Source organism: Caloenas nicobarica, chromosome 29 (assembly GCF_036013445.1).
Source record: "Caloenas nicobarica isolate bCalNic1 chromosome 29, bCalNic1.hap1, whole genome shotgun sequence".
NCBI classification, from domain to species: domain Eukaryota; kingdom Metazoa; phylum Chordata; class Aves; order Columbiformes; family Columbidae; genus Caloenas; species Caloenas nicobarica.
This window is the reverse complement of record NC_088273.1, coordinates 1,406,140-1,418,910: the sequence shown is the minus strand read 5'-3', so window position 1 is coordinate 1,418,910 and position 12,771 is coordinate 1,406,140. Positions and strand designations below refer to the sequence as shown.

At 51.7% G+C, this 12,771-nt stretch overlaps 1 protein-coding gene across 1 annotated transcript; it reads right to left on the bottom strand.

Moving 5' to 3' along the window:
• Nucleotides 1-8,054: 8,054 nt before the first annotated feature.
• Nucleotides 8,055-8,987, bottom strand: LOC135999664 (olfactory receptor 14A16-like). The gene has a single exon (XM_065653224.1). The coding sequence runs from the start codon at nt 8,985-8,987 to the stop codon at nt 8,055-8,057; it is 933 nt and encodes a 310-aa protein (XP_065509296.1).
• Nucleotides 8,988-12,771: the final 3,784 nt, after the last annotated feature.

Genomic DNA, 12,771 nt, shown 5'->3' with positions numbered 1-12,771 from the left:
GGCATCAGGAAATCTTCCTGAGTTTGTTCAGGGGCAGCAGAGAACAAAGACATGGCGGTAGGGGAAGGGGTTTGTCTCAGGGACAACAGGTTTGGGGTCAGGCTGTGGGGCTGCTAGAGCCCGTGGTCCCTGTGGAATAATCCTGCTGACAGAGACGTTCCCATCCCGCTTTGCCACAGGCAGTTTCTAGTCAAAATGGCTCTCTAATAGGTCCCATGATGCACCCCAGTGCCCATTTCTTCACCCCAAGATCTCCCAGCTGCTCTTTCTCCCAGGCCCTGCCTGGGCCAGGCTGGTCCCACAGCGCAGAGGCCATGACAGAGCTGCCAATCAGGGTAAGTCCTGGGCTGTGACCCCGCAGAAGTGAACCCTAAGGTGGTCAAGGTGCCCTTTAAACTCCAGATGGCCCCAGAGGTGATGATGGCCCACAGATCTCCTCCTGCAATGGTCAGGAGGCACATGGGTCCCCGAAGCCCGTCCTCATCAATGACTCTCCTGTTCTTGCTCAGCAACAACCTAGAAGGACTCTTTTGGAGCAGTAACAGTCATGCAGGCACTACCCCGGCAGCCAAACATTTTCAAGCCCATTCTCAAAGCTGAAAAGACAGTAACTTTGCTTGGGCAGTCTGTCCCTCTCCTCTCAGTTGTTCTCAGTCACAACAAAAGCCCAACTTCCCTGGAATATTTGGGTATGGAAACGGGGGACAGTTGAGACACTTGTGCTGTGAGCCCTGGCTCTGGGCTGAGAGGATGGAGAACACAACAACTTGTGCAGTGCTCAGGAAATGCAAGTAAAAGTAAAAATGACATTCAGTGGTAGAGCTGGGGCTGTTTGGGAGTCCCAGTGTGATGGCTGGTGACTTCCAAGCTAGACCCCAGGGGAGCCACTGCTGGTATTTCTGTCCTGACCTGTGCCCTGGCAGCAGGGAGGAACTGATGCAGAGGGATGTTCATGTGGGGCCTCAGACAGATTCCCCTGTGCTTGTATCTCTCTGCTGATGCCCAGAGAGGAGCGTGTCTGTGATTCATCAAACATTGCAGCAGGAGGGCAAAGCGGGGAGGCACAAAACTCTGCTCAGGACAGCGTGTGACTGAACAACACTGGTGCCCATGCTCCCCAGGGGACGAAGCTCAGCACGGCTTTGCCAGCTGTCCTTGGCACATCAGAGGCCCAGCTGTGACAAACCTCCAGACAGAGGATGCTGCCACTCACACCTCAGCTCAGGAGAGTGCCCGGCCCTGGGACCGGGGGGGATGGTGGTCAGGATGCTCCGGTCTGGGAACTGAGGTCCAGGCAAGGAGGTGTATGAGGGGAGCAGTCTGTGCACCATCGAGAATGACAAAGAGGAGAGAGACAGGGTCTTTGCAGAGGCCTCACAAAACAGAGATCCTGATTGCTGATTAGAAGGAGGGAGAGCTGGAGATCACCCCAAAAAAGCACTGAATAGAGATTCCTGCCCAGGGAGAGGCGGGAACTTGTGGTGCAAGAAGAAGGCTCCTTCTGACCCACAGATCTGCAGCTACAGGGCATGGGCAGTGCTGTGGCAAGAGCTGGAGGCGCAAGGAGGGCCAGGGCAGGATGGAAGAAGGTAGATGGGCTCCGCAAATGTCAAAGGGAGAAAATCATTGCGAAGGCCAGGGATGAACCAGGGGCCTTTAGATCTTCAGTCTGATGCTCTCCCAGCTGAGCTACTTCAGCTCTGCCCCGAACATCCAGCTGCAGACTGCAGTGGAGAAGTCTGGTGTAAGGAAAAGGGATGCAAGTGCCAGGTGGCCAATGAGAGAAATGATGGCGTTGGGGAGGTGAGGAGCAATGTTGTCCACACAGTGTCAGACCTCAAGGGACAGCTTCTCCAACCAGTCCAGACCTCCTTAGGAGAGACCCTGGAACAATATCAGATAATGCTGCAATCACCTCTTCTCCACACTGAAAAAAAATAAACTATACCCTTTGAAAAAAAAAAAATAGTAATTTTTATTAGAAGGTTTTTGAAATCACTCTCCGAAACTACAATAGGCAACCCCTCCAATTAACTGTACAATACTAGAAGACAATTACAATAAAAGACATGGTTTCCTAGAGCTTTCTTCAATGTAATGAACCCCATGGTGCATTTGGTGCTGAGTCCTTGAACCTCAGGTGCTGAGAAAAGATTGCAGAAACCTTTCCAGAAGTCAAAGTCAGAAGAAATAAGTACTAAGTACCTTGAAGTATTAATGAGTTCCACCGAGGACAAGTACCAGCAAAGCCTCCCCAGGGACTCGTTAGAGCAGAGAATTGGAGGCCATGATGGCAGATAAACAAAGGGTCATGTGCAGGCAGCTGAGGTGCTGAGAAAAGCCTGGTTTTGTTGGATGAAGCAGAGGGGCCAAGGCCTGACCCCCAGCCCCTGGGAAGGCAGATCCTGTCCCTCACCCATTGCTCAGGGCTCTTCCTGGGGCAGGGGGATGTGGGCTGTGTGATGCTGAGTGAAGGACAATGGTGTGACAGTTCCCAGCCTTCCTGGGGGTGTGCAAGGAGGCCATGAGGTGCCCCAGTGCCTGAGGACAACATGATGATTGCCATAGCCAAGGGGACAAAGACTTGGGTTCTCTTGGGAACATCCAGCCTTGCCAGTGCCCTTTGCCATCTCCACCACAGGTTGTCCTACACTGTCCCACAGCTGCTTCTGTTTCCCTGCAGGCTGCAGACACCCATCTCGCTTCCTCCCCTTGCTCTCACCCAGGTATTTCCATACATTGACCGATGTGTCTCCACTCCCATGCTCTGTTCCTTGGAACACAAGGTCGTTGACTGAACTCATGCTCCTTCTGAATGATTTATTCTACCACAGCACTACCCTTTGAGTGACATTTCTTCCTTCTCATGTCCAGTTTCCACATTCCAAGCTGCGCTGTGTGGCAGTGTTTCTCTCCTCTGCTGTAGAAAGGAGGACCCTGAAAAGTACTGACCTGTCAATCTGTTACCTTTGCCTGGGAAGATCATGGAACAGATCCTCCCAGAAGCTGTGCTAAGGCACAAGGAGGACAGGGAGGTGATTTGAGACAGCCAGCATGGCTTCACCAAGGGCAAGTCCTGCCTGACTAACCTAGTGGACTTCTACGATGGAGTAACTACATCAGCGGACAAAGGAAGGGCTATAGATGTCATCTACCTGGACTTTGACATGGTCCCTCACAACATCCTTCTCTCTGAATTGGAGAGATATGGATTTGATGGCTGGACTGTTCCGTGGGTGAGGTACTGTCTCAATGTTCACACCCAAAAAGCAGTGATCAGTGGCACGATGGACACTGGTGACAAGTGACGTCCCTCAGGGGTCCATACCGGGATCAGTACTGTTTAATATCTTCATCAATGACATAGTGGGATCAAGTGCACCCTCAGCAAGTTTGCGGATGACACCAAACTGAGTGGTGTTGCTGATACGCCTCTGGGACAGAAGGCCACCCAGAGGGACCTGGATAAGCTCGAGAAGTGGACCCATTTGAATCTCCTGAGGTTCAACAAGGCCGTACACAAGGTCCTGCACCTGGGTTGGGGCAACCCCCTTGCTATCATTACAGGCTGGAGGATGAAGGGATGGAGAGCAGCCCTGACGAGAAGGACTTGGGGATCCTGGTGGGTGAAAGACTGGACAGGAGCCAGCAATGTGCGCTTGCAGCCCAGATGGCCAAACATATCTTGGGCTGCATCCAAAGGAGCATGACGAGCAAGTTAAGGGAGGGGATTCTGCCCCACTCCGGTGAGGCCCCACTTGGAGTCCTGCATCCAGCTCTGGGGTCCTCAGTACAGGACAGACATGGAGAGACCAACACTCTCCATACTCCAATCTCCTTTCAGGCAGTTGTAGAGAGTGAGAAGGCCTCCCCTCTGCTTTCTTTTCTTCAGACTAAACAGTCCCAGTTCCCTCACCTGCTCCTCATCAGACTTTTCCTCCAGCCCCTTCACCAGCTCCATTGCCCTTCTCTGAACTTGCTCCAGCACTTCAAGGTGTTTCCTATAGTGAGGGACCCAAATCTGACCTCAGGATTCAAGGTGGGGGCCTCACAAGCGCCAACTACAAGTGGATGATAACTACCCTGGTCCTGCTGGCTGCGCTACTCTTGGTGCATGCCAGGATGCTGCTGGCATTTTGTCCACCCAGGCACATGCTGGCTCATATTTAGCTGCTATGAATCAACACCCCCAGATCCCTCTCTGACAGGCAGCTTTCCAGCCACGCTTCCCTTCAGCCTGTAGCGCTGCCTGGGGTTCTTGAGACCCAAGTGCAGGACCTGGCACTTGGGCTTGTTAAACCTCAAACAACTACACTCAGCCCATCATTTTATCTGGTCCAGATCCCGCTGTAGAGCCTTCCTACCCTCCAGCAGGTCAACACTCCCTCCCAATTTGGTGTCATCTCCAAACTTACTGAGGGTGCACTTGATCCCCTCATCCAGATCATTGATAAAGAGATTATACAGAACTGGCCCCAATACTGAGCCCTGGGGAACACCACTCGTGACCGGCCACCAACTGGATTGGCTCCGTTCACCACAACTCTTTGGCCCGGTCCTCCAGCCAGTTCTTTATCCATCGCAGATACACCCATCCAGGCCATGAGCTGCAGCTTCTCCAGGAGAATGCTGTGGGATTCGGTGTCAAGGGCTCTACTGAAGTCTAAGTACACAACATCCACAGCCTGTGTGGCGGATTCACTCCCCCACGACAGACTTTCCCTCATCTGCTAAGCCGGTCACCTTGACATAGAAGGAGATCAGGTTGGTCAAGTGGGACTTGCCTTTCATAAATCATGCTGATTGGGCCCGATTGCTTGTCTCGTATGTGTGACCTCCCGGTCCCTTTCCCAGCCATGTTCCTGCTGTTGGCCTATCCCCTGCAGAGGCACAAGTGACCTCACAGTCCCCTCCACAGCCATTGGCTTCCTACTGGACTATGAGTTCCTGAGACACAGCTGAGCACATGACATCGTACCCAGCCATCACCCTCCTTGTGGTCCAGTGTGTGAGCAGATAAAACTAAGCAGGTTTCATCAAATTTATCTAATAGATTTCCGATCAAGGGTTTGAGTGGAGAAACGTTCCCCAGAGGAGCTGCTATATTTACACTGGTGTATTTTATATCTCTGCTTCTGTCTTTTTTTGTTGTTGTTTTCTTTTTCTTCTTCCTCTGTCAATTCTCTCTTGAAAGAGCTCTCCAAGGAAAAGATTCATGGAATCCTACAAAAACACATCTTGCAAGAGACCCCTGAACACCATCTCTGTTCCACTGACCTTTATGGCACCCCAAGGAATAGCTGATAGCATTTGTGCTCACTTGGGTTCATTTCACCACATGCACACAATGGACATGCTCGTGATGTGTATGGTTACAACTCATCTGTACAATGAAAACATGGACTTTTGACCTAGTGTTTCATAGAATCCTAGAATGTCCAGAGTTGGAAGGGACCCATAAGGATCATCGCATCCAACTCCTGTCCCTGCACAGGACAACTCCTTTTAGTCTTTTCTTCAGCTCTGATGGTGAGAAATAGCTATTTTATCACCATGCATGCTTGTTGAGGAAGGGTCCCGGGCTGAGCCTGGGTCTCCCATCCTAGGGATGCATATTTTAGTATTATAATGAGCGTATAAGGAGAAAAGTTCTGCTAAAGGACACTTTATGTAACAGTCTTGAGATAGATGTTAAAACAAGACTCAACTACTTGTGCAGGCTCCAGAGTGTCTGCACTGCAAGGACAGTATTCTTTGCACGTTCTGATCAGGTGTTTTAAAAGTCACTTTTATTTTTGTTAGAGGAGCAGAGTGACCAAAACTGAGAGGATTTACATATTTTAGGTTAGCAATTGCAGGCAGGATTCATTCTTCTAACTGATAAGGACTACATATTCTGTCTTCAAACACTTCTCCAAGGTAAAAATTCATTGAATCATATAATACCTCAGGTTTGATGAAGGCCCTGAACATCATCTTGTCTCACTCTCCTGCTCAGGGCAGGGTCCACCAGGTGAGGTTGTTCTAGGCCTCTGCCCAGCTTTCCATCATCCACAAAGGAGCTGAAAATGTGCTCCGTGACACGACGCAGGGGGAGAATAAACCCATTCACCAGTGTTGCCCCAAGTACTCATCACTGAGGGATGCCACTAGAAACTGGCTAAACAGAGGACTTTGTACCACTGATGATATTTGGGCTTGGTCATCCAGCCAACTTCCCACCCATCAAAACATCCACATCTTCATCCCAGACCTCACCAATCTGCTCTAAGGCCACCACAGGAGACCATGTCTGGGGCCTTGCAAAACTCCATGTACACAACATGCCTTTCTTTCCCCTGGCCATTTGGGTTCAGCAATCCCTTCCTTGTCCTTCGACTGCCTGGAAATGGCTGCAGGAGGATGTGGCCCATCCCCTTCCCAGGGACAGACGTAGGCTGACCAGCCTGTAATTCTCCCAGTTCTCCTTCCTGCCATTCTTGAATATGGGTTTGACGTCTGCCTTTCTAAGAGACCTCTGAACCTCTCTGATTACTCTGGCACTTTTGACACCACAATCCAGAATTTCCCACAGGGAAAGAGGGGCAGGTGTAGGACTGTGTAGAACAGCATGTGATGGAGATGGCAAAGGTGATGTAGCAAATAGGGACACTCGCGATGAACCTGCCCAAGGGAGCTGAGATGAATCTCACTGGGCCACTGGGAGTCCCTGGAGTCACACACAGAAATATCAGGGTTCTGTCAGGCACCCACATCTGAGCTGGCCTCGTGGACTCTTAAAACACATTGAGATATTCAGGGTCAGACACTTTCCCTTTTACAGGCAGATACAGGAGTCACAGTGTCTCTCTGGCCTCCTGTTCCTATTCCCAAAGGATGCGAGGCACCTCAGCCCCATGGTGTGTGATCATGTTCTGCATTCTTCTTTGACATCCCTCATCATTAGGAATGGGCATTGGCTCAAGGAAGCACATCCCAGTGCTGCATTCTGGTGGTTACCTATGGGATATTAGTCCCAACATGATGTGACCTCAATAAACTGTCTGTCTCACAGACCTTCGTGGAAACCCAAGGAATAGCTGATGGTGTTTGTGCTGACTCGGGTTCATGTCACCTCACATACATGATGTGTATGCTTACATGTCATCTGTAAAATGCAAACATGAACCTCTGACCTACTCATTCAGAGTAATTCCATAGAGGGACAAAGAACTCTGAGCTGGGGTGAGATGCCAGTGCTGGAAATGGTGGTTGTGAGGGGCCAGTCCATGACGATTGACCTGAGGCTCCTTCTCAAGGGGTGTCCAGTGCACACGGGCACAGCCCAGCCCCTGCTCTGCTGGTCCTGCAGGTCTCTGGCAGGAGGCCTGGCTGTGAGAGGACACTGCTGTGTGCCCAGCCCTGCACACACACACTGTTCAGCTGTACAATAGTGTTTTCATCTGTGGGCCACTTTTGTAGGCATATGCTTGAGACAGATTTTGCAAGAAGATATAACCCATCATGCACTGCCCTGAGGAGATGACCGTTCTTTCTGGAAAGGCAGTTCTGAGGCCAGCTCTGTCACAGCAGTGCCCATTGCCTGTCCCTGCCTGCGCTCACAGGACTGACACACAGCAGGACGGTGACCAAGCTGCCAGAGCACTCAGGCCTTGCACCAACACAAGGGATGAGAAGGAGAGTGTGGGAGTGGAACGAGAACATCTCCGGAAGACCAAGTTCTGCTGCTCCCTGGCAGTGCTGCCATGCGAGAGCTCTTTTCCCTTCCAACCACGCACACAGGAACTCTCCCTGCAGCTCCAAAAAGGCCTTGGAGTTAGGATGTCAGCAGAAAACAATTTGCTGAAGGGCCCTTTATTTTGCTTAAACACACAGAGCATGATTCCTCATTGATATAGACACTCAATGAGAAAAGAAAAGCAGCAGTGAATTAAAAATGGAATTAAAATATTATCATAAGAAAAAAACACAACTAGAGAAAAAAAGTACTGCAGACAGGATGAACCTGCAACGAGGTAGACTATAACTCTTATGTAGAAGAAGATAGAGACAGTTTATACCTTCAGAAGAAATCCACTCATCAATTTCCACAGGGCATCCTTGAGCTCCTGGTTCCTCATGCTGTAGATGAGGGGGTTCACTGCTGGAGGCACCACTGAGTACAGAACGGCCATCACCAGGTCCATGGATGGGGAAGAGATGGAGGGGGGCTTCAGGTAGGCAAACATGGCAGTGCTGACAAACAGGGAGACCACGGCCAGGTGAGGGAGGCACATGGAAAAGGCTTTGTGCCGTCCCTGCTCAGAAGGAATCCTCAGCACAGCCCTGAAGATCTGCACATAGGACACCACAATGAAAACAAAACACCCAAATTCTACTAATACACTAATGACAAAAAGCCTGACTTCTCTGAGGTAGGAGTGTGAGCAGGAGAGCTTGAGGATCTGGGGGATTTCACAGAAGAACTGACCCACAGCATTGCCCTTGCACAGTGGCAGTGAAAATGTATTGGCCGTGTGCAGCAGAGCATTGAGAAACCCAGTGGCCCAGGCAGCTGCTGCCATGTGGACACAAGCTCTGCTGCCCAAGAGGGTCCCATAGTGCAGCGGTTTGCAGATGGCAACGTAGCGGTCATAGGACATGATGGTGAGCAGAGAATACTCTGCTGAAATGAAAAAGAGAAACATAAAGACTTGTGCAGCACATCCCAAAAAGGAGATGGCTCTGGTGTCCCACAGGGAGTTGGCCATGGATTTGGGGAGAGTGGTGGAGATGGACCCCAGGTCAAGGAGGGAGAGGTTGAGGAGGAAGAAGTACATGGGGGCGTGGAGGTGCTGGTCACAGGCTATGGTGGTGATGATGAGGCCGTTGCCCAGGAGGGCAGCCAGGTAGATGCCCAGGAAGAGCCAGAAGTGTAAGAGCTGCAGCTCCCGTGTGTCTGCGAATGGCAGGAGGAGGAACTGGGTGATGGAGCTGCTGTTGGACATTTGCTGCTTTTGGGCATATGCGCTCTGTTCAAAACAAGAAAAAGCAACTTAAAATTAGAACAGAGTCCTCTGAGCTAAGCCACATGATTTTTCATAGGCATCACCCCTATTTAAATGCATTTCCTTTCTCTGATGTGTTACGGCTGAGTATGTGGTGAGGAGCAGGACCTTTGCCCGTGTGCTGCCCAGCAGCCAGCTTTGCTCTGCTGCAGTGGGGACATGGGGGGAGCTGGTTTGTGACACCTCTGACGTTCTCAAGGAATGGCAGATGTAATCCACCTTCAATGAAAAACCTCAATATCTGTGCTCATGACTCTCAAAGTCTTGGGCTGCAGAGGAGACAATTAGCATGTTTATATAAATATTTGATCTGTGTTGTTTTATTTTCCACCACCACATCAGGTGAGTGGGGTTTTTTTAGGAGTAGAAAGCCTCATTTCTGTGATTGAAAATGTGAAGAGTCTTGAGGCGGGACAGGCAAAAAGGCTCAGCTTTCTCTGGCTCTGTGCAGTCAGACAGCAGATGTGTCCATCAGGATTTTACTCATCTGTCCAGCTTTAATGGAAATGTGCAATATCTGCACTCATGATTCTGTAGAGAGTGGGCTGCAGAATAGAGACATAGCATGTCTTTATAAATATTTCATCTGTATACTTTATTTTCCGCCACCATATCTGATAAGGGGGAGAAATCCTAATTTTTATGAGGGAAAATGTGAAAAGTCTTGAGAGAGGGCAGGCAAAATGGCTCAGTTTTCTGTGGCTCAATGCTTCGTCCGGAGAGCAGCAGTGTCCATCAGTCTTTCACTCATCTGTCCTGTGCTTTTGCTTGTGCTACCTTGAAAATGGCTTCAGACAAAAATTAATCTAATTAATACAAAAAACTGGACTCATACTGGAGCAGGGGAGCCCTTTTAGAAAGGGCAGATCTGCAAACTCTTCTCTATCCCAGGCCAGAGATGGAGATGTGATGGAGAGAGCAGGACACGACCCCTCACCCAGAGAAGCAAAGGGCTCTGGCAGGAGAGTGCGGACCCCAAGGAAAGGCTCAGCACTCCTGGCATCCTACAGCAGAGCTGGGCCTTTCTGGGGGCAGCTGGTGAGCCCAGCAGGACAGGCAGAGCAGAGTCAGGGCTCCTGGAGATGGGATGTGCTAAAGGGACAGTCCGATCATTGCCCAGCAGACAACCCCCAGCAGCCACCTGCAGAGCAGGAGCAAAAGAGCTCCTGACCAGCCCCTGCTCTGCTGCCTGGAGCTGTTGTCCCTGCCTGCAGCTGTGTCTCTGTGCCCAGGTCTCCTCCTGTCAGTGTCACAGACCCCATCCCAGCCGCTGTGTGCTCAGCTCTGCCCTGCAGACCCCTCCCAGCAGCCGGGCACTGCCCAGGGGCAGCTCTGTGTGGGCCGGCTCTGATGGGAACATCAGACCAACAACAATGAGCCTGGAAAAGTCATCCTGATGCTGTCTGCAAGTGATTGTGTGTTGATTTCTGATACTCACAGGTTTATTCACTTCTAAGCAAAATGAATCTAGAATTTCAGTGCCTCCTCCTGAACTGAGACATTAATTTCTGTTTCCCATTGGCCACATAGACACAGTATGAGACTGTTAGAATAAGATACTTCTCTTTCACAAAGCCCCCGTCTTGCTGTGCTTCTTTAAAATCCTCCTGGGAATGTCCTTTAGTGAACTGGAGCTGTGAACAGCCCAGACCCATGCAGCACCCACTCCATAGCAGGACCCTGCCCAGCCAGAGGTTGCTCCTTCCCCCCACAGCTTCTCCCCACAGCACCGTGGGGATCTCCCCGGGCAGGCTGAGCGCTGACCCTGGCAGGCGGCAGAGTCCCTGCCCCGGCACAGCCCTGGGGTGCAGGGACCCTGCTCTGCAGGACAGCCCTGGGCACCCCTGGGTGCTCCCCCGGCTTCACGGCTGTCCAACATTGCCTGACAAGAGCCCCCTCCAGACAGATACGAAAAGCTGTGGCTGTTCTAGTTTTAGGAGATGCCTCCAGGAGCTACAGCTGCATTGCCAGCACCCAGAGACTTAGCATGTCAAGGGCTGCAAAGAGTTCTCCTCCACTGAGCTCTCAGTCATCCTCCCCATCCTGACCACCTTTAATCTCTCTCTGCCTTGCTCGTCTCCCTGAGATCCCCAGGCAGAGCCCTCAGCCCTGCTGCGCTTTGCAGAGGAGCTGCTCCTGGGCAGAGCTGTCTCTCTGCAGCGCTGCCGCTTGCCATGAGCTCCCTCTGTCCCAGGAGCCCAGCCCAGCTCAGCAGCACAGGAGCAGCCCCAGGCACTTTAATGACCCCTCTGGTGGCTTTGGTGCTGAGTCCATGAGCCTCACAGCCTGAGAGGAATTGAAGAAACTTCTCAAGTAGTCAAAGTCAGATTCAAACTCCAAAGTTTCTTGTGATGTTAATGGGTCCCACTGAGGGACACGACTGAAAAACCATCCCCAAGGTCTGTGTAGAGCAGAAAACTGGAGGCAGAAATGAGAAGTCACTTAAAGCAAAGTACAGGTGGCTCTGATTCTGAGTACGCCTGGATGTGTTTCATTAACCAAAGGGCCAAGCCCTGACCCCCATCCCCTGGGAAATCAGATCCCGTCCCTCCCACGTTGCCCAGGGCTCTTCCTGGGACAGTGTGATGTGGGGCTGTGCAAGGCCAAGGGCAGGACTATGGTCCCACACCTCCCAGGTTCCTGGCTGGGGACAAGGAGGCCATGAGGCCCCTGTGCTGTAAGGACAAGGTGTCTCCTCACAGGCATCAGAGGTGGAGACAACAGCCATTGCTAAGGGGAGAAGGAGCTCATGTCTGTTGGGGGCTTTCAGCCTTTTTACATCCCTTGACCATCTCCACAACAGCCTGTCCTATGCTGTGGCATCACCTGCACCTCTTTCCCTGCAGGCTGGAGACATCCCCCCTGCTGCCCCACCTTGCTCTTGTCTGAGCATCTTCCTTCCTTTGCTGATATCTCTCCATCCTCCCCAGCTGTTCCTTGAAGCCCAGAGCCTTGGACTGATGCAGACTCCTCTGGGTGACCTGCTCCACCACAGCACTGCCCTTCCACTCACATTCCTTGCTGCTCATGTCCAGCCTGGACGTCCCCAGCTGCACTTTGTGCCATTATTTCTTTCCTATTCTGTTTCCCACTATGAAGAAAACCTCCACCCTCTCTGAAACCACCCTTCCAGCACTCTCAGGCTACTCCTACACTGCTGCAGCTTCCCCAGCGCTGCTGGGCCAAAGCAGCCCAGGTCCCTCAGCATCCCACACCATGTGCACAAGGTCCTGACCCCTGCCTTGGCAGAGCCCTGCACTCTCCAGTTCCTCCCTGCTTCTCCAAACTGGGAGCCGCACACTGGCACACACCCGTGTGTGTGGGGTCACACCAGTGCTGAAGCGAATGGGATGAGAACTCCAGGTGTCTGGGTCCCCACGCTCCTCCTCATGCAGCCCCGTGTGCAGCTGCCTTGTTCACGGTGAGCGTGCAGCACGGGCTTGTGTGGCGGCCGTTGTAGTGCCCAGGCCCTTCTCCTCAGGGTCACTGCTCAGCATGTCAGGTCCTGGTCTGTCCTGGTGGATGGGGTTATTCTCCTGCCCTGATACAGAACTGGACACTTCTCCTTTTAAAACTTAAGTTATTCCTGATGGTGGAATTCCAAATTTTCTCCAGGTCTGGACTCTCCCTGGAGTGCTGCAGTCACAGACCCTCTACTTTTGGCCAGGGCAGAGAACATTCACCTCGGGAGCCCCCAGAGCCTCCCCAAGGAAAAGGAGCACCA